At 41.3% G+C, this 27,522-nt stretch overlaps 1 protein-coding gene across 2 annotated transcripts in view; it reads left to right on the top strand.

Annotated features, from left to right (window-relative positions):
• arnt2 (aryl-hydrocarbon receptor nuclear translocator 2) overlaps positions 1-26,516 on the top strand; it is a 150,489-nt gene extending 123,973 nt beyond the window's left edge. For both annotated transcript variants that reach the window (XM_050041162.1, XM_050041172.1), the window contains 7 exons: positions 11,492-11,567; positions 13,242-13,365; positions 13,516-13,618; positions 15,344-15,482; positions 20,096-20,246; positions 24,215-24,360; positions 24,487-26,516. In XM_050041162.1, coding sequence (XP_049897119.1) covers positions 11,492-11,567; positions 13,242-13,365; positions 13,516-13,618; positions 15,344-15,482; positions 20,096-20,246; positions 24,215-24,360; positions 24,487-24,585 — 838 coding nt within the window. In that variant the 3' untranslated portion in view covers positions 24,586-26,516. The remainder of the gene's footprint in view (positions 1-11,491; positions 11,568-13,241; positions 13,366-13,515; positions 13,619-15,343; positions 15,483-20,095; positions 20,247-24,214; positions 24,361-24,486) is intronic.
• The last annotated feature ends 1,006 nt before the right edge of the window (positions 26,517-27,522 follow it).

The following is a 27,522-nucleotide window of genomic DNA, read 5'->3' as shown; positions in this document are numbered from 1 at the left end:
TTCTATATGTTCTCTGACATTTATCCTAACGATATGAGGCGGTCTTTGTGGAAAAAAAGCTTGTTTAGTGGACTAACTGCACTTGAAGGTTGCCCGTTCACTTACGTTTTAACAAACATAAAAACTATATGTCTGCGTTCGGGACGAGTGTATCTCTCTGCTGGTATGCTCAGATTGATGATTGGACCCACGGTTTGGGAATTCAAGGGAGGAGTATGACACATTTTAAAGCCATCTCAATCTGCCCGCTCTCACAGCTTGTCTCTCCCTCTCAGTGACGGACTCAGGATATTTGAGGGGCAGGGGCGAAAAGGAAAAAAGGGTACCTACTGGGAAAACTGGAGGGATTCCTTTGCGCATGTGTCGGCGTCTGTAGCTGCCTGTCTGTGCTCTCCCTAACCCGCGATTTTAAACTGATTTATTTTAGTTTTGGAGTGACTTTTAAGCTATCTGCTTGGACATCAGTTGTTTTTATTTATTTATTATTTATTTATTTATTTTTCTTTTTATTTATCTCATTTAATCGGACGTTATTTTAATCACTGGATGTGATGACTGAAAACTTCCGCCAGCATAGCCTATATATGGCTACATCTATGCACACCGATGTGGACCCCCAGCTTGTAAAAGCAGACAAAAAGATTTCTGACCTGAAAGAGGACATTCGCCGGCTCTCTGGTGAGCTAAACATCAAATTCTCCATGCTGACCGCCCTCCAGGAGGTGGCTCATAAACAGTCGCTCCAGATCGCCTCACTCACGGCGGCCCTCCAGGACACGGTGCACTGGGATCCCAGCGCTTGGCTTCCACCGTCCTCCAGCTCAACACCGAGTCGCCGGTGGCCTTGGGTGGAGGTGGTCGGCAGGGGTAAAAGAGGCCCTGGCTGTGCTGCCTCACCTCCGCGCCTCAGCCTGTCAAACCGCTACAGCGCCCTGGCATCGTCCTCCAGCTCAACACCGAGTCGCTGGTGGCCTTGGGTGGAGGTGGTCAGCAGGGGTAAAAGAGGCCCTGGCTGTGCTGCCTCACCTCCGCGCCTCAGCCTGTCAAACCGCTACAGCGCCCTGGCATCGGACAGAGATCCAGATGCTGGCACTGCAGACGCTGCCGCTGCGGCTCCTTCCCCGCCGACCGGTGCTGTTCCAGCCGCTCCCCGCTTGGAGGAGTCGGCCTCGGCGTCTAACGGTGCTGTGGCTCCCTCTCTGCCGGCCGGTGGTACACCTGCAGCGCCCTGCACGGATGAATCCGCGTCTTCCTCGCTGGCACCTGTGGACTGGAGTGCCGCAGCTGCAGGACCCGACCATCGACTCCCATCCCGGACATCGGCTTCCACGGCGCGTCGGAGGCTCCTAAAGGAGGCTGTACGGAGACGCTCCGGGGGACTCCTCTCCCACAGCCGGGATGGCGCTGCTCCTGCCGGGGCCGGGACCGGGACCGCCGAGTCGCCGCCGCTCCTGCCCCCCCGGTCACGCAGTCCACCGTCCACCTGCCTCATGTGAGTCACCCAATCCCCATCGTGTTCCTCTTCGTCCTCTTTTCCCTCCTTCCACCGTGTTGTTTGGAGACAGCATCATCAGGAATATTCGTTTTTTCAACGCCACAACTCACTGCTTTCCTGGAGCCACAGTTCCGGTCATCGTTGACAAACTTCCAGAACTGCTTCATTCACTCCCTTCCTCCATAAATCGGCTGATTTTCCATTTGGGCTCAAACGACACGGCCCGCCGGCAATCAGAGCAGACAAAAATGGATTTTGTTGCTCTTTTTAACCTTTTAAAAAACTGTGGTAAGTCGGTCTTTATCAGCGGTCCCCTGCCAACACTGTCCCGCGGGGCAGAACGCTTCAGTCGGCTACTCTCCCTCAATTCATGGGTCCAGGCTGCCTGTAGCACCTATGGTTTCACTTTTATCGACAATTTTAACTTATTTTGGAACCGGTCCTCTTTTTTCAGGGCTGACGGGCTTCACCCGAGCAGGCTGGGCAGCCGCATGTTAGCGGCTAACATTCAGCACGCTGTTCAGTGTGCCCCATGTGACTGACGTACATTGGAAGCACACGCCCCCCTGCTTTCCTCTTTGGTTCATCCCCAACCCACTCCCACATCCACATCCATCCCAGTCAGAATTTCAAACAGATTTAACAGAACAACTTCACCATGGACCAATAGCAACCCCAAAAACTTAGTTCCCCTCACACCTGCTCCACACTCACCACATTGTGATGATGAGCGCACGTTCGGCACAGACATTAACCTGGCCGTGCTGAACGTGCGCTCTCTTTTAAATAAAACTTTTATCATAAATGACCTGATTTTAGATAACAAGTTGGACAGTATTCTTTTAACAGAGACATGGCTTGGCACTGACGCACCTGTTGTTCTCACCGAGGCCTGCCCACCAAATTTTAATTTTTTATTTTCTACTAGGGGGGGTAAAAAAGGAGGCGGAACTGCTTCAGTCACTAAAAATTCACTGCACTCTACTGAAGTTTCTTTTAACAGCTACTCATCATTTGAGTATCATGCCTTTGTTTTTGGCAGCCCTCCTATTCTTTGTGTCACAGTTTACAGACCACCCCACCATTCCACCTCTTTTATCACTGATTTTTCAGAACTATTAACAATCATACACACCACCTATAACAGAATTTTAATAACTGGTGATTTTAATTTACATGTTGATAATACCTCGGATCCAATGTCCAGAGAATTTTTAAACCTTTTAACCTGCATGGATTTTAAACAGCACGTCACACAGCCAACTCACAACAGAGGACACACCCTGGACCTGGTCATAACCTATGGCCTGTCCACTGGTGTGTCCTCTGTTGTTGACCTGGCTGTGTCTGACCACTACTGTGTGTATTTTAACATCACCAGTTTTAGCCATCAGGAGGCCCCGGTGAGAACGGTGAGGAAACGCTACCTAACTTCTGAAGTGGCTGCAAATTTTATCGAGATTTTACAGAGCACTCCTGCTGAAATTTTACCTGCACCCTGTGATTTTATTGTGGACAATTTTAACAGTAAATTAAAGTCAACACTTGACTCAGTGGCTCCACTTTTAACCAAAATCATAAAAACAAAACCTACACCCCCGTGGAGAAATGATAACATCAAAAGACTGAAAAGAAAATGCAGGAGTGCAGAGAGGAGGTGGAGAAAAACCAAATTGACAGTTCATTTTGAAATATTACGCAAACAACTCAAAACCTACAATAAAACAGTCAAACAGGCAAGAATATCCCACTTTTCAAAACTCATTTCCGATCATAAAAACAACCCCAAATTTCTTTTCTCCACCTTCGATCTTTTAACCAGCACCAATTTTAATAAACCATCCAACATATCAACAGATGCCCTCTGCGAGGACTTTGCAGACCACTTCAGAAGTAAAATCGATGATATCAGGTCCAGTCTTTTATCCCAACAGAATGTAATTTTTAACACACCTGGATCATTGCTTTTACCTGAGGAAACACTGGAGAGTTTTGTCCTGGTTGATGCAAGGACACTTGGTCGAGTTTTCTCCCAGGTAAACCCAACAACTTGCCTTTTAGATCCGATTCCCACATCACTTTTAAAGACATTTTATGGATTCTTTGAGGAACAGATTTTAAATATAGTGAATTACTCTCTTCAGACGGGTGTCTTCCCCGCTGCCTTCAAAACGGCGGTGGTGAAGCCCCTTCTGAAGAAGAGTAATTTAGATCCCAACATTTTTAATAATTACCGACCTGTATCCAACTTACCGTTTTTAAGTAAGATTTTAGAAAAACTGGTTTTTAACCAAGTAAATGATTTTTTAAAAAGAAACAGTATTTTAGAGAAATATCAATCTGGTTTTAGGATGAACCACAGTACCGAGACAGCCCTTTTAAAGATTTTAAATGATATCAGGTTGAATGTTGATTCACAAAAACTCACAGTCTTGGTACTACTGGATCTAAGCGCCGCCTTTGATACAGTAGATCACCACATTTTATTAAACAGACTCAGAAACCTGGTGGGCCTCTCTGGTACTGTTTTTAACTGGTTCAGCTCTTATCTCACAGATCGTTGTTTCTTTGTAAGTATGGATACATGTTCCTCCAGAACGCATGAAATTAGGTGTGGGGTGCCCCAAGGGTCAATTTTAGGTCCAATTCTTTTTAATCTATACATGCTTCCCCTTGGGGACGTCATCAGGAGGCACGGCATCAGCTTCCACAGTTACGCAGATGACACACAGCTGTACATCGCCGTGTCTCCTGATGACACAGGGCCAATTGATACCCTTTTTAACTGCATTTTAGATATCAAGTCATGGATGGCAGTGAATTTCCTACAGCTCAACCAGGACAAAACAGAGGTTTTAATTATTGGTCCTGAAGGCCAGAGAGAGAAACTTTTACCAAAACTACAAGATTTTAAACCTTCACAATGTGTAAAGAACCTGGGCGTCATTTTTGACTCTGAGCTTAGTTTTATTCCACACATCAAAAATGTAACAAAGACAGGTTTTTATCATCTTAAGAATATAGCCAGAGTCCGCCCGTTTCTCTCTCAGGCTAACACGGAGGTGCTGATGCATGCTTTTATCTCTTGTCGTTTAGATTACTGTAATGCCCTGCTGTCTGGTCTTCCCAAAAAGACCATCTCTAACCTGCAGCTACTCCAAAACTCAGCCGCACGAGTGCTGACGAGGACCAGAGGGTGGGAGCACATTTCACCAGTTTTACAATCGCTGCATTGGCTCCCCGTGTGTTTCAGGATCGATTTTAAGGTTCTTTTATTAGTTTTTAAATGTCTTAACGGCCTTGGGCCATCTTATTTATCTGACCTGCTTTTATCATATCAACCCTCGCGGATCCTGAGGTCCTCCGGCACCGGCCTTTTAATTGTTCCAAGAGTTAGAACAAAAACCCACGGGGAGGCTGCATTCAGCCATTATGGCCCTCACTTATGGAACAGCCTGCCGGAGAGCATCAGGACTGCAGAGACTGTTGATGTTTTTAAAAGGAGGCTCAAGACTCACCTTTTTAATTTAGCTTTTAACTGATTTCTTTTACTCTTTTAATTCTTCTATTATATGTTCTTTTTACTTTCTAATGCTTTTAAATGATTTATTTTTAAATCTTTATGCATTTTAGTTTCTAAATCTTCATTTATTTATTTATTTATTATTATTATTAATATTATTTTAATCTTTAACTCTTTAATTTTTCCTAATCTCCACACCATGTGTGGAGTCCACCCCGGTCTGTCTGGGTCGGGGTGGTCTCTGTGGCGGCGCTCCCTGTGGCCGTGGGCTGTAGCGCCTCTCAGTGTGGATGGCTCCCCATAGGTGGTTCTTTCCTCACCTGGTTCCTCAGTGCCCAGCCATGTTATTGACTATATTGACTGTGTGTGTGTGTGTGTGTGTGTGTGGGTGTGGGTGTGGGTGTGGGTGTGTGTGTGTGTTTATGTTTATATGTGGGGGTGGGAGGGGCAGGTTTTCAATATGTATGTATTATTTTTGTTTGTTTTTATTCTGTGAAGTACTTTGTGCTGCATTTTTAATGTATGAAAAGTGCTATACAAATAAAGTTTGATTGATTGATTGATACTGCATGACATGGGGCCCCATTGGTGTGCAAAAAAACAAAATTTGACCCCTAAACATGCTCAAAAACTCACCAAAATTGGCACGCATGTCAGGACTGGCAAAGAAATTGATAAAATGAAAAAATTAACCCCAAAAGTGACAAAATGGGCTCTCTAGCACCACCTAGACACACAAAAATGGCCACTGCGGCCCGTAGAAATGTCGTAGAAATATTAAACCAAAACTGGCTTGTTTGTCTCATCAAGACCTACAAATCACGCCCTGACACCCCTGACCTAAATCCAACAGGAACTGAGCGAGTGCCTCTGAAAGTAACATGAGCAAATGTGGAGAAATTGTCAGCTGTGAGCTAGAGTGGAGAGGGGTCTACGTGAGCTGGAGGCTGAAATGGCGGGAGTCCGAGGTCCCACCCAACACTGCTTGCAGCTTTAATTTATAATTGACATTGGCTTGTCCGGCAGAAGACAGTCTTTATAAGTGATATTGTTTTGACAGTTTATGAGATGCTTGTATTGCAGTGGTATGCAGAGGTGTTTGGCAGCAGGGGGTAGTGGTGTCACTGTTGCATATATTGAATGAATGATGTGACAGCCTCTGCTTAATCTGCATGTGTTGGTGCTGTATTACCACACCTACTCATGTCATCTCCCAGAGGAGCTGACTGCAGTGTCCAGCCCTGGAGTAACTGGGCCCAGTGCTCCATAGGATACAAAAGCCCCAGCATCTAGTGTGGCTCCCTCTTTCAGCACCTGAAAGCTTAGCTTTCATTTGTTAACAAATTACACTACACACACACATCCACATTAACACTACTTGAGTAACTCTGAGATGGGAAACTCTGGGTTACGGGTTTCAGAACAGGTGATTTCAATCGGTTCAATCAACACAGAGTTTGTTCACTCTGAGTTAAGCGCGTGCACCATGACTTTAAAAAGCCGTCATCAATGGAGCCCCAATACCACGATTCACCATGGTAACAAGCTACAAGAAAAGGTCTGCATTTTTTTACTTCTCTGGAGTTGGATATTTTAATGCGCTCATACAGCGAATTTGAAGCTGTTTTCAGGAAGAAGAGTAACACGGCTGCAGCAGCGAAGGAACGGGAGTCGGCGTGGGAGAAAATTACTGCTCGAGTCAATGCGTAGCCTAAGTTTAAATTTATTTTATACATTTATGCAATCACAGTAATGTTAGGCTACAGATGCAAACAGGTGGAATGGTGTTAAAGCTAAAATTTAGTTCACTTAGATGCAATCCCACCTAATTATTTTTCAAGTGAAAATGTACTTGAAACAAGTGAAAATTGTCTAAAAACAAGTTACTTTTAGGTGTGATTTGTTTTGACTAGAAATGAGACATTTTGACTAGAAATAAGACAAATATTCTTGGTATGATTTTGAGTTTTTGTAGTGTGATGCAGTCTGACATTTTGAGAGAGTCAATCTACCTGCATATTAATGCTGTGAATGGACTTCATATTCACATAGTCTCCTTCATTTTGTGAAGGAGCAATGATAGGAATGTGGGTTCCATCAATGCACCCAATCACACCAGGAAATCCTAAAAGAAATTAAAATGACTAATCCCAATCTGAGGTTGCAGCACCATGTCATTAACTGAATATGATTTATAATCATAAATTTTAACTGATTTCTACATCATTCACCTACAATCCTGTGGAACTCCTCCTTGATGACCCTCACAGGTTTATGTTCAGGGAACACAACAAAAGAGTTTAATAGACGTTTCAGAGCTAGGGACACTTTTCTCACGGCTCTGCAGACAATGGCCTTCTGCATCTCCGATATTATACAGAAAACTCTCGTTTGCAAAAAAACAAAGAGCAACACAAAGAATCTGGGTAGATGAAAGTGCACGTCCACGGTTGGTGACGTTGGTTATGTCACGACGGATGAGGTTATGGATATAAATGATGGACTGTGATGTGAAACGGTACCGTTCAAAAAGAAAATGTTCTGGAAATGATAATATGTCAATTCTAGGCCTGTGAATAATTTCCCAACGAATGCGTAACTCCCTCCTCAGTAACACTGCCTCTTTGTCCACAGGGTCCTCCAAGAACGGACATGCCATGGTCGAAAAAAGTAGATTTAGAACTAGAACACACTTTAGGATACGACTTTACCTTGAGGACAGATGATCAAACTCGCTGAAACCCGCGCAACACTAAACGAATGAATGAATGAATCACTCTGCGTGTGTGGCGTAAGAGGGAGGAGACAGCTAGAAACTCGAGGTTCATTGAAGAAAACCTGCTCCCGACCAGGTTAGGTTCACAGATTCAGTTGCCATAGTAACTGACACCGAGCTTCAGTTACCTCTCTTTCTGAAGCAGGCTGGAGTTACTCCGCTTTCTCTGGTTTAAGTTACCTCCCTTTCTGAAACGGAAAACCCAGAGTTTCCCTCATTTCAGGGTTAACAGACTCAGAGTTTTCACTAAACCTGCTTTGTGAAACGGACCCCTGATGTCACTGACTTAACAGTCTATACCACATTAAACAACTTGACAATTTGGGAGCTGGTCAGTTTTGTACTCATTTGCGTTGAGTGATCTAGTTATTAAATTTGTAGATTTATTTGAAATTATGCATTTGTAGTTCTTTGCTATTTGGTAGCACATTTTGACTTGGCTTGTTTGTGTGTTTGTTTTTAGGTTGGGAATAATTTCTTTTTGGTATGTTTTAGGTAAGATGGTAAATAGAGACATTTAAATGTGGACTATGCTGTGATCACCTTTGCCTGACTATAGCATGGATGTATAAAGAAAACTGGACACAGCGTTTGTGTTCGTAACTATGGAAGTTGCTCAGTGGCACATGAAGCCAAAAAAGTTAAACTAACGTTACCTTGATGATCAGCACTGCTTCTGCACTGTGTGTTCCATAAAGCAGGCACACTAGATACTTCTGCCGCACAAGCCAGCTACTTCCAGTTTAAAATGATGCAATCATTTGGCTCTTCTTTCCAAATGTTATCAGACCAAACGGATCAAATCCTGATAGTGAAACAAGACATTTTGTGTGGTCTGTGATGCTCAAAAAAATGTATCCACTGATGCACAGATGTCTCTTTGACAATGCAAGTCTATGGGAAAAGGCTTTTTGGGCCACAGGGCATCATGGGACAGTGTAATTACACTTTTTGGCTATTACAAACAATTGGTACACTTCCTGCGGACCTTGGACTGCAGCTGTTTTCCTTCATGTTAGGTTTTGAGATTTGGTGCGTAGGGATGGTTAGTGCCCATGCAGAAAGTTTGCCTCAGAGTGCCTTTGGTGCACTGTGGTTTCTTTTTTCCCTTGTTAACTGGAGCACTTGCCAACATGAACTCAGAGGCTTACAGACTCGCACTGTGTACTGCAAGTAGTCTGATTTTTTGTCAGGGTCCCCTCGTGTCCATCTAGTAACAATCCATGTTCTTTTCCTCCTGCATATGTATATTCTCCGCTATCATCATACCCGGGCCAACCAGGTATTTTAACAACAGAAGGACGAAACAAATTTCCACTAATTTGTAGGGCTGTAGTCAACCAAAGAAAATCTTGGTCGACTAAAGTCGCACATAATCTTCAACTAATCGATTAGTCGTGGGAAAAAAAATCTGCATGTTATTTTTACTTCTGCGGTGGCGTGTCTGTGTCACTCTGCAGTTACACCTCCAAAACACTAGTCGGCGGTCGAGGACTGTGTTAAGTGCTGTAAAGTTTAGTTCAAATCAAACTTTATTTATATAGTTAATTCTAAACTGTAAAGTTTAGTTCAAATCAAACTTTATTTATATAGTTAATTCTAAACACACATTAAATATGGCTTAATAGGGACAATTTCAAACAGTACGCAAATTGGCTTCACTATAAATCGCAGAACTGACAGACAAACACTTGTCTTTATCTGGACATATTTCCCCCACCAATACAACATGCTAACGTTATTAGCACAAGTCTATGGCGTTTTACATTGTATAAATTAGCCTAGTGCCTAGCAATCTTTTCCTCTTCTCATATAAAGCCAGGGACAACAGTAACATGTAACAAAGGTAACGGCACTCCATGTGGCTTCATTACAACTCACAACAATCACCGACAAAACAACTGTCTTATACTAAACAAGTTTTCCAAGCAAATACAACATGCTAACGTTATTAGCGCCAGCCTATGGCATTTTACATGGTATACATTAGTCTAGCGATGAGCGGAGATTTCCTCTGCTCATATGAAGCCAGGATAAATCTCTAAGTATAAATCCCTGAAGGATAGATCACACACATGACTTAAAATGCTATTTTAGTGGAGGCTTTACTGTCTTCACAATTTATAGTTTCTTATCTGTGAAATACAAGTAAATACAAGCTTCTTTCCACTGAGGGAAATGGTGTTGGTACACAGAAGCTGACAGGAGGGCTGCGTTACCGCCACGCTGAGCGTAGGGTGGGCGAGTCCAACTTTCTGTCAACAAAGGGGGTGTTTTGAAAACACCCCCATTTTCACAGGTAACTTAGCATGTCCCCCTGCTGCAGGAAATAATGGATTTATCCTGGAAAGCTGTTGATGTAGCACTTTTCTCCTTATGAAAGTAACACGGCGATTATTCGACTAATGAGAATTTGGTCGGACGAGAGCATAGCAACCAAATAATCGACTAGTCGACCAGGAGACTACAGCCCTACTAATTTGGCACAAACATCCACTTGGACTTATAGATAAATTGATTAGATTTTGGTGGTTAGTGTGAACTCACAAAATGTTTTGGCCGTAACTTAAGAATTTCTACGTTAATTCGGACAAAATTTCACACAAATGTCTAATAGGATAAAATGATGAAGTGATGACATTATATATCCAAAAGGTCAATGGTCAACTTCACTATGACATTTCACGTCATATCTCAGGAACAGGAGGGGAAACATTTGGTCAGATATTTAGTTAGTAACTAATCTAAGGAGTTCACTTTGAAACTGTACTGATTGTATAGATCTTCTGTGTTGTCAGGGTGAAAATGTGTGTGAAGCATCTGTGTTTTCACAGACATGGATGTAAACTGTAAAAGAAACTTCACTGGTGCATGGAGGCATATACAGCTACAGGGTAGTAATTCTATATATTTCGGCAGCTCCTCCTCAAAAAGTGAGTGATACATAGCGACCACACATTTGAACACAGCTCTTGTTTCTATCTGTCTGTCATTCATGTTATATATTGTTCAGTTGCAGTCTTGACTGATAATATTTATAATCATCAATTTCTTGATGAGCTCTTTATGACACTGGAGAAAATAAATACATCAGATTCAATGTAGTGCTGTCTGTCTTCATCCCAGTTAGATTTCCCCATGTGGGCCCATGTAGTGCTGATGATGATGCAGGATGATCATGTTATCTGTCAGGCCATGTCATCTTGTGCTCTTGGTTTGTTTGTAAGAAGTCAGCAGAAGCACAGGAACAACTGGACCAAAACCAAAAGGCAACAATGTCTCTTTTATGTCTTGTTCTGGACTAAATGACCTGACATGCAGGTCTGAAACTTATGCTGCATAAAATCATCTAAAAAGTGGCTGATAGATACTGCTGTCTTTGCTTGTCTGTAGGATTTTTTACCCAGTATGAATGTGGGACTTACATCTGATTCTACACAAATGTGCATGATGTTCTGCTACCTGTAGTTACCCTCTGGCTTCCCTGACTTCTTGTAGGTTTATTGTGGTGTCAGTGGGTTCAGTGTCTCTGCTCCAACAACACAACACTTATCATCTGCCTAGATTAAATGTAGTATTAAATTAAATTAAAATGTTTTTATATTGAATTTAAAATGAAGGTAGCTTCAATTCAGTACCACACTTAATGTGTCAGTGTGAGGTGCTGATGGTGTACATGGTGGGTTGTATTTTGCAGGCAGCTGCAGCAGCAGCAGCAAGCAGAGCTGGAGGTTCACCAGAGAGATGGACTGACTGCCTACGATCTTTCCCAGGTAATCCTATGCTTTACAGTCACTTCATGTTCCCACTTTACTGGTTAGAAACATGCCTCCAGACTCTGTAATTTTAGTCTAAATAATTGGACATGATTACTAGATAATTTACAAATATTGAATTACCATGTACAGTTTGTTTTACAAGAGACCTGGCCAAGGTAGCAGCCAATCAAAACACATTGAAATGCAACAAATACAACATAGAATACAAAAATCCACTATAAAACAGCAACAACTACTCAAACATAATGGCCTCTCAAGAACAAGCACATATCCATCCAAGCATGCATGGTGCTTATGGTGCATTGTAGGAAAATGTAGTTTTCCCCAGATCTGTTAAAACCCAAGGTTCATAAAAAAGCAACCACTTGGAGGAGTGTTGCTGGTAACTATCAGAGCTGACACATAGAAGGGTGCAGAGGTAAGCTGGACGTTTGTCCAATATTGCTTTATAGATAAAAAATATACCAGTGCTGTTGTCTGCGAATGGTCAATGACGTCCAACCCACCAAATCATAAAGAATGCAGTGATGAGGAAGGGACTTTGCATTTGTAATAAAACGTAGAGATGCATGGTATATTGAATCAAGGCTACATCAAATTGAGGAGGTTGCATGCATACAGTATGTCACTGTAATCACTCCAGACACAAAAGTAGCTTCCACAAGTTTTTTCGTAGCACTGAAAGTAAAACAAGAATTATTTCTAAAATAAAAGCCACTTCACTTCACTTAAAGGTTCCCGTCTAGAGTAGCAATATGTATATTAAATGAAAGCTTGTCATCTATCCATATACCCAAGAACTTGTATGAGGGCACTATATGTCAATGGAGGTGAAAATGCTAAACTCATCAAGCAACTGAGAGCAAGCTTTTGAGAAGACCATGAACGTTGTTTTCTAGGCATTTAAAATCTCAGCAGAACACTTTGTAATGACTTAAATGCCGTCTGAAGCTCTTGCACTGCGGGGCAGTAGCATGCGTGCAAATGACAGCACATCTGAATATAAATGTATTTTTGCTTGAATAGTTTTACCCAAATCATAATTAAAAAAAAAAAAAAAAAGGCTCCAAGATGGAATCCTGATGGACACCCTTAGTTATCTCAAGAAATTCGTGACTGTCCGCATAAACATACTGAGTACGAGCTACAAAATAATTTTGGAACTGGTGTACAGCCTGAATCAAATGCCTTAGAAAGATCCATAACACACAGAAAACAACTTTTTGCATTATCTTATAGGATGATTTGCAGTTTATTAGCATAACACATTAATATTCTCTTATATGAACACTAGTGCAGGGCCAGTATTCATCCAGTACCTCAGAGTAGAAGGTCCTAACTGGCAAAAAAATCTCAGCTGCAAAAACCTGGAAATGTCCTTTGATAACAGCCATAAAAAAGTTTGACAGAGCAGAGAGCACTCTCTAACTGATGATGGATTCATCAGAGATTAAGGAGTACAGAACACCCTTTCCTTTGTAATTTTTATTTGGCTACATGGCTAAAAGGCTGACCTTGCTTATTCATGTAAAAAATATTTGGATGGAATCCTTGCTTGTGTACTTGTGGCTATGCAGACTGTTTGTGAATTTTGTGGCCTAGGTCTGTCATCCCTAACTTTAACCCTTATGCCCTCTTACCCTTCTGCACATTCACCACCACCCTCAGGTGCCTGTGGCCAGTGTCAGCAGTGGAGTCCATGAGGCAGGGAAGAACATCGACAAGACAGAAGTCCTGTTCTCCCAGGAGAGAGACCCACGCTTTGCTGAGATGTACACTGGCATCTCTGGCTGTAGGTCATGCACATTAAAACACACAAACAACAACATAAACCTCACAGGTGTCCTGAAAGCTTTTGGTTTAGCTTCATGTTTATTTTGATCACCTGCTTTCTCTCTTCTCCATTATTTTCATAATGCTGAGTTGATATGTGTGTTTGTAGCGGGAGATAAGAAGATGATGGTTCCCTCCTCTACAGCTGGAGGACAGCAGCTCTACTCACAGAGCTCTCCTTTCCAGCAGGGACACTCTGGCAAAAGTTTCAGGTACATGTCAGAGGTGTTAACGCATAGTTGGGTTGGGCTGCTGGAGAAATTTTAAACCGTTTTGATATCAATCCAAATACCAGACCTGACCAGACCAGTATACTGAATTTTACCCAGGTGTTGCTGCTCCAAAGTGGAACATGACACCATGTCCGAACAGCAAACAAGCATCAGACTATGGCATTGCATCACATAACGTCTGAGCTTTGTGTTTACACCTTGTAAACAAGCCACAGAGCTATCAGCTGTGCTCTTGAGATTAGATTAAAGACATAACCACTTAAAAGGTGGGTGAGTAGCCTACTTGCTATCATCCTACTTTTTAATGGTACTTTTAAAAGAGAAAACACATGTTTTGTGTTGTGATATTTACTGGAAATGACAATACAGGCAACAGCAAGTAGCCTAGTCTGTTATTAGCAAGGGTTATTTAGCTCACCAGACACATTAAGCTCCTTGTTGATGTCCCTCCAGCCAGCCACTGCTTTGTTTAGGTTTTTGTTGTGAAATAAGAAGGTATCAGGTAGATACCTTTCTCATTTAAACTTTATGAAATATCCATTCTTCGTCCAATACAGAAATTTCAAAGCAAGCAACAGATAGAAACACAGCGTCTGACAAAAGTTCAGCTCGCAATGGCAGCGGTGCATCATTTACAGTTATTTAGGACACCTCAAATCCAAAATGTTGCCATATTGGTGCAGTTTTAGTTTTCTTGCCATGTCTCTTAGTTTTCTTGCCACGTCCCCTTTCCTCACCCCAAAAAACATGATCTTTGTTGTGCACAAACGCCGCTCTGCCCCTCCCATCTCCTGAAACGTTGTCATGCTCAGCTCACAGCCAATCAGAAGCTAGTGGCTCCATTAGTCCATTTATAAACATAATATTATATTGATCACATGGCCGTATTACTTATTACTAATTAATTTAGTACCCTGATGCCGGCAACACAGGTTGCTGACTCATGGTGTGTCTCAAATCACATACTTCCGTTTGTACACTTCCATGTAGTAGGCTATACTATGTGCACTATGTACTCATTGGCGTAATGCGCGAATTTTGACAGGGTAGTGTTGTCTCTAACCAAACACGGCCATTGTGTACTCACCGGAAATGACGACCGCAAATTAGCTCGTTAGCAAACTAGTATTAGCATTAACGTTTGCGGTACCAAATCATTGCAGACTGATAAATATGCCCAAAAAGCATACTACTGGCTTATACCCGACAACAGTATAGTGGTGCTCAGTGCAAAAAACACATGTATTTGTACAATGCAGCAACGCTCATGGTCGCACAGTCCTCTGCTGCTATTTCCAGTTTGAAAAGTGGTCCCTCCCCTTCCGCTACGTAGCCAAGATGGCAACCATTGAGAGCGAGAAGTGTCCATATTTCCACACTCAACTTTTTGACCGTTTTGAGTGTACCATCCAGGTACTCATGCACTGCATTTTTCCATACTTCTCAGTGTGAACGCACTTATGCACTCAAAATATTAAGTGTAAGTACAGAAGTACGCGATTTGAGACAAAGCATTAGACTACATTTTAATTTGCCCGGACATGGCAAAGCTTGGATAAAATCAAACCGTTTTAAGCTTGCACACCAGACCAGACCAGCAAAACCAGAACTCGACCCAACTCTAGTGCATATAAGGCTCAATGTGTGTGTGTGTGTGTGTGTGTGTGTGTGTGTGTGTGTGTGTGTGTGTGTTTGTGTGCGCAGTTCCTCTGTGATCCATGTCCCTGGTGTGAACGACATCCAACCATCGGGCTCATCCAATCAGAATCTAGCTCAGATCTCCAGACAGCTCAATCCCGGCCAGGTGGCATGGTCAGGCAACCGACCCCCCTTCTCTGCACAGGTAAAACACAAACAAATAAACACACACACAAATGCACACAAACTATTAGTGAAGTGAAAGTATTGTATTCTGTGTCAATATTAATGTCAGCAGTCTCTATGGTTGCCATGATTGCCAACCTAAATTTTCTCTGCCCCTCCTGAACCCCAGACTCCCGTCTATGGTAACAGATAGGATTGTCTTACTGGTCATGCCTGTGTGTGTGTGTGTGTGTGTGTGTGTGTGTGTGTGTGTGTGTGTGTGTGTTTCATTATCTTGCTGAGGGAATGTGATTTGCATATGTTTCTTAATAGGCTCATCTGTCTTCCTCACACACTGCTGCACTTGTCAGGCCATTCCACTGGACTGAATTCTGTGTTTTCCAGTAACTCATTTAATTAATTTAATTTAATTAATTAATTTAATTTTTAATTTAATTTAATTTTTAATTTTATATACTTTATTAATCCCCCTGAGGGGAAATTCAATTTAACCACTTAATGCATCACAATAACCACAGGCAGGTGATATGAAGGGAAAAGAGGGTTGAATGTTTTCGCCACCTATAACCACGGCAGACATTAAGATATCATACAGGGGTTCCATGTGTTCTGCAATACCAAAGTTAACCTGCAGTTCTTCAATGTACTGGCCCCATATTGGAAAAGGCCATTTGCCTAGTCAAGCCCCCAACATGTATTTTGGTCTGATGTGCCTGCAACGTCTGGATGTTTGAATAACAAGAATAAAGTAAAGAAACATCAGTTTGCAAGTAGTTGGAAAATCATGTCTTAAAAAGCATCAGCTCTTTCTGTATATAAAGTATAGAAGTCCTAAAAGTTGCTTATTCCTATGGTTTTCTTTCACACATGCTAACTCTGCTGTCTTTACTGACAAGTCCACTCTGCACAGATTTCTTTGCTGGTGTTGTGATGAAGTCTGTTCCCCCATCAATTAGTGTTTCCTGTATTAGACAGCAATTGACTTTCATATAAGTGACATACCTAATCAAGCTGCCCAGCAAATGTTTGAATCTCAGATTTTAGGGAAGTGACCAGACATCACCCCCTCCAGTAGAGGAATGTCGAAATACCTCTCCAGTGACAAACTTTACACAAATACAAGATGATGTTTCTTGCCGAAATGCACCTTGGGAGTTGAAGTTAACTTCTCCCAAAAAAGGAGTTTCATGCTGATCCAAATGGTACGAGTCTGCCTATGGCAGGGGTCAGCATCCTTAACTATCAGAAGAGCCATTTTTTACCAAAAATAATTCACACAAAACACATTTGATACTTATGGTAACACTGTGTATTAAGTCTAATAGCCTATCTACATTAAAAATAGGTGTAAATGAGCATTCAGACATAAGATGGCTCCCCTGCAGTGGGCTATTTATTACTTTAACTTTTGCAGCATTGGTGGTGAAAGCAAATGAATCTGTGAATTGATGGATTTGGTATCCATTGCTAGTCTAGCTAGGGAGGGTCATGACTAGCCATCACTGTTAAAGTTTGGTAAAATTTAGCCAAGAGTACCCAGCTGCAGGCAAGATGGCGGACAAGGGCACCGCCATATATCCAATCCATACCGGAAGTCCATACCGGAAGTTGTATACATACCGAAAGCCATACTGGAAGTCAGTTTTTTGTTTTGTTTTTTTCCCCCAGAAGTCGGGTTTTTTTTATATTATTTACTTTAGCAATACATTTCCAAACTTTGAAGCAGTCAACAATTATAAATATATATATTATAAAATAAATAATAATAATAATACAATTATTTCAGCAATTAACGTTTTGTTTGGAATAACATTGACCCCAACAAGTTAAACCTACAAATATTGCAGAAAATCAGCACACATGCATTTTAGTTGATTTAATTTTTAACAAAGATTAAATAAGGTGAGCACTTTATTGGGCTACAGTTGCAACATGCAGATTACTATCAGGTCATTCAAAACAACTGAAAACCATGGATACAACAAATGTCATACTTACTCTTACATCAGTATGGTTAATTGTAACTATTTAACTATTAAATGAACATAATAATTAGATTGTCATATTGTCAGATGTATTCTATTATATTTCAGGAACACATGTAAACACAATATTACACTATTGTACTGGCAACATAAAGAAGTCGACTTGGAGTTCTCTTTTTTGTGAACAAGTTTTTATTCCAGATATCCATATCAATCCATGTCAATTTGTTTGGTCTATAAAATGTAAGAAAATGGTATAAAATGTCAACCACTGTTTGCCAAATCCCAAGATGCAGCCTAAAATGTCTTGTTTAGTCCCAAACAAATATCATTAAACAATACTGGTACATGTAGAAGTATATGATCTCAAACAGACACTTCTCATCAACATACCATGGAAATGAACTGCATTTTCCATATGGTTTTTCAGGTGCCTCTGGATCGTGCTCTCATTTGTGGTTTTAAATTTGGGGCAGAGAGGACACCCAAACTCGGCTTCATCACTCAATATAGAGGGGGTGCATCTGAAAAAAGGAGAAGTCAGTCAACATTGATAGCTGGAAAACATACTGAACATCAACCATATTTTACCAATCTAAAGGACTCATGGTGGAGGAGGCACTACAGCTATTTATGTATCCACATGTGTATGTGTATTAAGTGCTCTGATGCATTACTAAAACATAATACAAATGTATTTTTTGCAGACACCGGGGTTATGTATACATTATTTATCTGACCCGGTTAACCCTCGGGGGTCGCTTATGTCGTATACCACATGATACGACTCTCGTTACTATTTTTAGAAAATGTATGATGTATAGAACTTGATTGAGCAGTGCAGGGTTGAGGTTATACAAGCATTAATACACATGGACACCAGGCGAACCAAAAATTGGAAAAAAAAATGGCTTGTGTGCAGTGAGTGTGTGCACAGATGTTTTACACCACAACATACCAAAAAGCAGAGGGACACATATCAACCCCGCTGCAAACTACACATCTAAATTAACCAGCACATCAAGCGAGGGCAGTAATAGTCTCTGACCAACATTAACAGTCTTTACACACAGACACTGATGATAGGGAGCACAACAGACCTTGAGCAGCTAACGTTAAGTTAATACCAATTATGCCCTCGTTTTTACACAACAAATGTAGCTAAACCCACCATCCGGTGGCAGTAATTTGTGCATGCCAAGATTCCCCACATAGACGTCCCCCTAATGATTTGATACATTACGTAGAATTGCATCTTAGAGAACATAACACACGTGTTAAAATATAATGAAGATGACGGCGCGTGTAGCGGCTTGGTATTCTATGCTAGTGCTAGCTACTAGCTAGTACTGCTAGTGCTAAGTGCCGAACAGAATTTCGTTGTACAATGTACAATGACAATAAAGTTGTCTAATTCTAATAATTAAAAGACTCATTCCCTTACCGCTCTTGCTCTTAGTCGTGCGTGTATTGTTCGCATTCTTCTCTTCGTCTTCATCTTCTCCGTCGTCTTCTTCCTCCTCTTCTTCTTCGGCGAATAATACACAGACCAACTTCTGCTGTGACTTTCGGTATGGACTGTGGATATCCATCCCATCCCTTGTCTGCCATCTTGTCTGCAGCTGGGTCCCTCTCAAATTTAGAGGGAAAGGCACCAGTCCTTAGATGTATGATGCACATTTTAGAAGACGAAATATTACAACCTTTTTTTTTTTTTTTTTACATTCAGTGCATAGGCTACATATTTTTACAATTGGAGAATGTAAGAATTTCTTTAGGCCTACAACAGTGCTAAATAAAAATGAAAATGTAAAATAAATTTTAAAAAATAAGTAACCGTTAATCATTTTCATGTGACATTTTTGGTCAAAGCCACAGAGAGCCACTTGAGAAGGGCTGAAAGCTGCATATGGCTCCAGAGCCGCAGGTCTCTGACCCCTGGCCTATGGGAAAATATAATGGGATCTTTACTGACTGTAAATAATACTACAACAAACATTACTAACGTTTGCAATACGATGATTGAACAAAATGCTTTGTATATGTGGAAAAAATGGATTTCAATTTTAAGTACATTTTATGGATGGTGTTGAATCAAAGTGGATTGCTGTATAATGTTTTTTTATGTGGGATTATTTTCTCTTACCTAGAGTTAAAGAAAAATTCGACCTAGGTCATATCTACCTTTTGTATTCTGACAGTGACTGGTGTTCAGACAGAAAACACTGACTTATATACCTGAACACAGAAGCTTCTCTTACATTTGTCAAACATTCACTGCTGCTTATTACCTGTTAGAAAATAATACAGCAGCCGGATAAGGTTTCTTTGGCAGAGCACATTTTTCAAATAGCAGTTTAAAGTTGTAGTTTGGCCAACTGATGGGAACAACAGTTCATGTGCCTCAGTGTCATTCTCATTCTCATGGGTATCAAAAAGGACAATAAATCTAACTTAAATACAAATCATGCTTATTTTTGTACATTTCATGCCTGTGGTATGCAAGTAATCATAGTTTGTTTTCAGGAAAGTTACAGGAGTACACTGAGCTGTAAACCCTGTGTCTTGTATTATGCAGAACCTTCAGCTGACTGTACAGTTACAGTCCTGATATGCTGTATATCTAACTAGTATCTGTGCTCTCCAGTCCAGTAAAGCCCAATCCAGTCCATTTGGTATTGGTTCTGGCCACAACTACCAGACTGACCCAGCCTCCTACAGTCCCCTGTCATCCCCGGCCACTTCCTCCCCCAGCGGCAACGCCTACTCAGGACTGACAAACCGCAGCACAGCTTTTGGTGAGCCCTACTTGTCGTTTTACATCCTCATTTCTTACTGGGTGATCTATTGTAACATCCCACCTGTATGGTTTGGGGTGGATGGCATTCATGTGTTGTGGAAGTCTCTGTGTGTTTGTGTTTGTTCTGTGTACCAACATAATCTTATGAGCACAGACACTGAGGAACAACATACCTACAGCACCAGTTCTGTTCTGTTCTGTTCTGTGATCTTATGAGGCAGGGCTTGGTGACATATTAATGAGAAATCCTGGGGTGTCGGTAGTGGATAGTGCCGGCGCATCATGTACAGAGGCACCTGCCTTGCTGCAGCGGCCGCAGGTTCAATTCCGGCCTGTGGCCCTTTGCTGCGTGTCACCCCCCACTCTCTCTCCCATTTCACACACTATCCTGTCCATTAAAGGTAAAAAGCCCATGAAAATAATTTGAAATAAAAAATAAGAAATGAGAAATCCTGAAAGACAAATCTTTGGAAATTACCTGGGCCCTATTTCAGGTAGCAGGATCAACAAACTCTGAGCCTAATCTTGATCTCCGGGTTGACTGAGCCTGAGCTGAGAAACTCTGAGTTTTCGGTTCCAGAACAGCTGATCAGCATTAGTTCAATCAACTCTGAGTATGTTCAGCCTGAGAGAGGCACGTTCATAATGAGCACTGAAAGACAACACGTCAGCTGCAGCTAAACAGCGTGAGGTGTGATGGGAACAGACTGCAGAGTGTGTTAATGGGTAATGTGAAGTGATGTTATGTAATGTGACGTGTTAATGTGTGTTGGCCTGGCCCTCTGCCTGCTCACTGGCTTTCTCACTTCCCTGGGTGGAAGTTGTGGGCAGGTCGTCAGGCCAATTTGCCTCACCTGTGTGTGTGTGTGTGTGTGTGTGTGTGTGTGTGTGTGTGTGTGTACCAGGGTATTTAAGGGCTGTCCAACATTGCATTCTTGGTTCTTGGACTTGGACTTGGTTCTGGGTTTCCACCTGCCATGTGGAACTAAGTATTGTTTCCTCCTGCATTCAACACTTTCACACAGCACATTCCACTCACCCATACACTGCATACATGACTGACACTTAACATTAAATCCCACTCATACTTTTTGGTTTATTGTGATCTAATTTCAACTTAAATGATTTACTAATTCCGTCCCCTGTATCAACACCTGCTGAGCTCTGGAAGATCCCTTAACATTAGAGAGAAGAAATAAAAGATTGTTGACATGTTAGACCTTAACTGAGACCAGTTTACAGTGGCCATGTATTCATTTCCATTAGGAAAGCCATTTCCTTGCTTTCAAGCCTTACTGGTTTATTTTTGTCTACAGACTTTATTACATGGATGGGAAGCAAAGCAGACAGAATCGGAGTCATTCATTAATGGTTCCATCTACCATTATTCTGGCCTTCAAAGCTTTTTTCTCACCCACACTGCATTAACAGCTTATATACACCGGCCATGAGTGCCATGAAAAACAGAGCAAGGTTGCCTCTGATAAGTGCTTCTGAACAGGAAATAAAGGATTATTCCACTGACAAACTGGCACAAGTGAGGTTGTGAGTTGTCAGTCTTCTAGAGTATTTTCAAAGATATCCCATACACCTCTGTAAATTTCTAAACCTGTAAGTTTATTGTAAATATAATTTAATGATTTTGTATCTTTAAAGTTGCACTCTGCCCAAGTCTTTATATGCTGCTAGTGCTGCTTTTTCACTGCTTTTATCTATTAGCTTTATTTTATTCCATTTTAACTACTGAAAGGAGCCTTTTGAAATTTCATTGTCCCTGAGTATAATGACAGTAAAGATTGTTCATTCATTCAAAAAAGAAAAACTAAGCATAATTAAATTCCACTTCAGACCCGGCCTGCTTAGAATCCCAGTAAAAGGTGTTGGACAGTGGCTTGACATTGTTGTGGTTGAGCCCAGGCTGTGGACATACTGTATGAATGGGGGATTATGTATTATTGGGAGACTCTGACATCCAGCACTTGCACAGTCTGCTACAAGTGAGCAAACTGACAAACTGACTTCTGTTTTTTTTTTTTGTTTTTTTTAATCTTAGCAGCTGCACATGAATGCATCGTCCTGGCAAACAAATATTAAGAGCTCACTAAAATGCTAACTCAGTCATGGAAGGTTTCAAAAATGTATTTGCTATATCTGTAATAAAAAAAAACAAAAAAGTCGCAAATGTGTTAAAATGCATATTAGGGAGCATTTCACCTAGAAGTTGAACTTAAGTTCTGACTGATGTCACACAAGGTTGTAAATTTGCAAGGAAAAACCAAATGTCACCTGAAAACCTGGAGTCCTGACAGTTCTTCAAACTGCAGCGAGTGCACAGACAGTCTGATGACATATGTTAGCTTATAGGACAGTCGTGACTCAAGACAGCTAACACAGCCAGCTGTCAAATACAAGACTGAAAATTACGTAGTTGTTGCATGCAGTGGTGTGCCATATCATCTCATACGCGATAATACCGGTATAATTTGTAATATAAAATTCATATCATGATACTCACAATATTCTGACTTGTTGACATATTGACGTCATACCATCACACATGGCAACAGTGAAATAATTACAGACTCAACAGTGTTTCCAAAAAGAGGAGCAGATTTAGTAGTGTGGAACAAACCGCAGACTTCTCAGACTCTTTTAGCGAGTTACCGCTCAGAGGGGACTCATTCAGCGGCTCCTCTGGCAACAGCAGAGTATCTCTCCCTCTCCTCTCTCGCCGTGCATACATGGGAGTCAGAGTCATCAAATGATTTTGTCATAAACCTTCGGTAATATAAACCTACATGTCGCTCGCTGCTCGACAAAAAACTACATGTATGTGAATTTGCAATAGTTATGGTAGCACAACAGCCTGTCACAGGTTACAGCTCAATGATTAGAGGAGACATGGCAGAGCATAAAGGTCCAGGTGGAAAGAAAAAACACTCAATCATTTAGGATTTTACTAAAAGAGAAGGAAATCACCTGTTGATTTACATACATATAGATCCTAGGGTTACAGCCAGTGCCATTCGTTTGCTCTGTTGTTGCATGTGTTCATCAGTATTCACTTACGATAAGCCCTGGTTTTTCCTAATCTTGGATGCCTTCCACTTCCTGTATGCACAACCACCCCCCTACATGTATGTGCTTAATTACTTTTCCATCTGTATTTTTTGAGGTTTTTTCTGTCCACTCACCGTCAGCAGCTCAGCCTCTTGCTTATATGTGTGTGGAGATTTAGATGATTAGATCATTTGTTGATTATTGTGAAACAGCAAAATGTTCCTCTGCAGGGGGCAGATAGCTTAATAATCTGCTCTGCTTTAATGTAGTCGGTAAAATCTCAAAAACGTCAAAAATGTGTGTGTATGTGTGTGCATGTCTGTGTATTTATATCTCGTGTTGGAGTGTGTTGCTGGCTGCTGCTCAGAATTGTCAGGCAGGCAATATATTTGTTGATGTATGTGAGAGTTACAAGGAGAAAGCCACAGAGCTCATACTGCTACTGTTAAAGATTTGCTACTATATTTGTATGGACTGCAAAAAAACCTGTACATTTTTTTAACCACCATAAATTCTCAGATAGTGGTTGAGTATATATTTACTTTGACAGCAGAGAGAATCAGGCCTTTTTATGGCTCAGGCTTATATTACACAGGCCTTTATCTCTACTTTTACCAGTTTTTCATAGAATAATTGATCATATTTTAGTACACCAGACTGTTTTGTATATATCATGATATTTATATATGTATATATATATATATATATATACAACCTTTATTTGACCNAGTTGCTTGTCTACTATACTGTTTGGGCTTTTACTCCTCCAATCACAAGCACGCATTTGCCCACAGAGAATTTCAGAAATTCTGAGTAAACTCAGAATTCTCACTTTGTTCTCAACATCTTAACTTAAAACTCAGAACTGAATTTTAATACATTTTATAACCTTGTGTGTGTTTTCAGATGTGTCAGGGGAGAGTAGTCAGAGTGGAGCCCAGTTCCAGGGTCGTCCCAGTGAGGTTTGGTCCCAATGGCAGAACCAGCATCACTCCCAGCAGGCAGGGGAACAGCACACACACCCCAATCCCAGCCAGACAGAAGTCTTCCAGGTAACACACACTCTCAAACATACTGCTGTAGTGTGTCAGAGTGTCTTCCAGCTGCTGACTGCTGACCATTGTGCACAGATGTGTGATATGTCTGTACACCCCTGACCCCCCTCCATGTCTCCACAGGACATGTTACCCATGGCTGGAGATCCCACCCAGGGAACGGCAAACTACAACATTGAGGATTTCGCTGACCTCGGCATGTTCCCACCCTTCTCTGAGTAATATGGATGGAGGGTTCTCCATTACTCTCCCTCTCAGAACTGGACTGATGTTTGCATCCACCTGTCATGTTGTCTCATTTTTCTACATTGCTGGGTCACCAACACATAGCTGATGTGCAGCACGGTGAATGTCTGGGTGCACTTGTCATTCACACACATACAGACACACAGTTCACAAATGTTTGGGCTCCGAGGCCTGCAGTATGTATCTGTAAACATGCACATACCTCGTCTTTGCAAAGAGGGACCCCGCTGTCAGATGGAAGGTACATCAATCAACCTGTATCAGCTCTTTGTCTGTTGTAGCAATGATAAACATTGCCTCAAGCTCGTTAAACTGACGGTGCAGTCTGTGACATTAAGGTTGCTGAAACGTGGCTGTTAAGCTCCCTGCAGTCAGCATCAGTATGACCAGAGGAGGTTAGAGCTGGATTCGTCAGAGCCCAGTATCAGTATTATTATCCAAGATTTTTAGACTTCCTCTCTTCTGATTTGAGAAAGCAAAACTTCAAGTTTCTAACAAAAATGTCCTCATAACATATTTTTTGTCAGTGTTCATGTCTATAAGTATCCATGCAGCTGACCCAAATTTATGACTGTGCCAACTTCACATAGGCTACACTCAGTGATGTACAAAGCTACACACATGTTCACTGCTGTCTGCATCCACATCTGTTTTGGAGTATGCCAGATTTTGTTTTCAGTATGGAATAATAAGAACAAAATGAAAAAAGATACAGGGCTCTTGCTTCCCAACTGATGCATAACACATTATGATGGAGTTCATGTCACCTGTGACACTTGTAGTGTTATTCCCTCAACAGGGTTTTGATTATTTATGCTCAGGTCATTGGACAACTTAAAGACACTGCAGTAAAATTGACCTAAATTATTCATTTATTGACTTCACAGGAAATATGTTATTAGTTTACTTAACATTTCAGTTGTTGTGACAGTGCTGAGTAGAGCTCACGCTGAGTCTGCACATTATTTTCATATTTCAGACCAAGTAAATTAATGGTAATTAATCATTATTTTACTGTTGAGGAATTTAGACTTTTTATCTCCAGAAAGGTTTTCCAGAGTTTTCAGAGTTTTTACTCTATTGTGATTGTGATCAAGCAGCAGCCTCTGGCACTGAAAAATGAAGCCAATGCTGAAGTGCCAAAAACTGCAGTTCTTTGAATGACCACTTGAGGCTGGCTCCAAAAGCTCCAATAGACCCCCATGTTAAATCCCCAACTTTACAGCCTGGTACAAACAACAGTCATGGTCTTTATAGCTGATATCCCCCTTCATGATAAGTAGATAAAGTTTTACATAATTAATGGTGGCTGCTGATAGTGTCCTCTGCTTCTCAGTCTATCCTCCACAACACCACCCTCCCCTCCAAATATGGTAATTTCTGGCTCCAAAAAAAACAAGACGGTGACAGCCAAAATGCCAGCTTCAAAAACAGAAGTCCGCAAACAAGTGGATGTCACAGTAGCTCCATTATTTTTACAGTCTGTGACTCTGACTCTGCCTATACACTGTAAACCCCATTTAACTCACTCCACTTAAACACCAGACACAAAATAAATGTGTCCCATGATCCTCGTCTGACAGAAATTGTATGCCAGTTACACAAAATAATAATAACGTTTTCCTGTTGTTTGAGCATTTAATTCTATGTCATATGAACATAAAAACAGTACACATCTTACTACATCTTTTTTCACTGAACTATAAAAACATATTTTGTGACAAATTTAGGTTTCCTGATTGCTAGAATAAGGCAAAGAGATGAACAGGAAGCACTCTTTATTTCCCCTCAGCACAACCTTATGTTAGATACTCCAAAATCAACACAGGTGGGAGGTCACTAACTTTTACCGCAACATTAACTGTAACCCATTAGAACCATGGTGAAAAAACATAAACATTAATTACTGCGCAATGGGTAATGAGTGATTTACAACACATTTAAACACAGTTTTCATAGGGTTATGGCCTTAAACACACTCCACCCATTTAGCCCCAACACACCACAATATGTTAAGCACACAATGATAGTGTTGCTTATTTGCCTTTAACTAATTAGGTGAAATTAGCTTTATAAATCTTTGTCAAATTAAGTCAAAAACTGTTGACTGAACATAAAAAATTATGTCAAACTCACAAGTTTTTGTGTCAAGTGAACATAAAGTTTTTATGTCATTTTGACAATTGTTACATGCTGCTGAAGACCTCTTCACAGTCTCAACAGTCCCAGGAAATATTTCTGCATTGCCAGTCCCTTTACTTCCAAGTATGATTATATTGTAGTCAAAGCACACCGGTTAATTTGGTCATATATTTGACCTGCTGAAGTCATCAGTCAGTTGGCTGTCACAGCTCCCATGTATCCAATGTGACATAGAGGCCGCTATGGTGTTACTAGAGGATATTTTTAGTGCCAAATTAAGAATAGAGCAAGTTTGGTTTATGTTCTGCCAACGTTTAAAGGGATAGTGCACCCAGAAATGAAAATTCAGCCATTATCTACTCGCCCATATGCCGACGGAGACTCAGGTGAAGTTTTAGAGTCCTCACATCCCTTGCGGAGATCGGCGGGGGCAGCGGCTAGCACACCTAATGGCTGATGGCGCCCCAGACTAACGTCCAAGAACACAAAATTGAAACCACAAAGTATCCCCATACTGCTCATCCGTAGTGATCCAAGTGTGCTGCAGCCCCGACATAAAAAGTTGTTTTGAAAAATGTCATATGAACTCTGTTTTTAGCCTCACTGTAGCCTGTAGCTCTGACTGCTTCTCTGTGCTTCGCGTTCACGTGTGTGCGCTCAGGGTGATCGGTGATGCACGGTCTCTGAAGAGCAGCAGTCTCGTCAGTACTGATGTCCAGATTCTCAAGTGCAGGCATCGCCAATTCCCAGTCTGAGCAGCAAAGACTTTCC

Source organism: Epinephelus moara, chromosome 1 (genome assembly GCF_006386435.1).
Source record: "Epinephelus moara isolate mb chromosome 1, YSFRI_EMoa_1.0, whole genome shotgun sequence".
Taxonomy (NCBI): Eukaryota; Metazoa; Chordata; class Actinopteri; order Perciformes; family Serranidae; genus Epinephelus; species Epinephelus moara.
The sequence above is the reverse complement of the archived record's forward strand: the minus strand, read 5'-3'. Positions and strand labels throughout refer to the sequence as shown.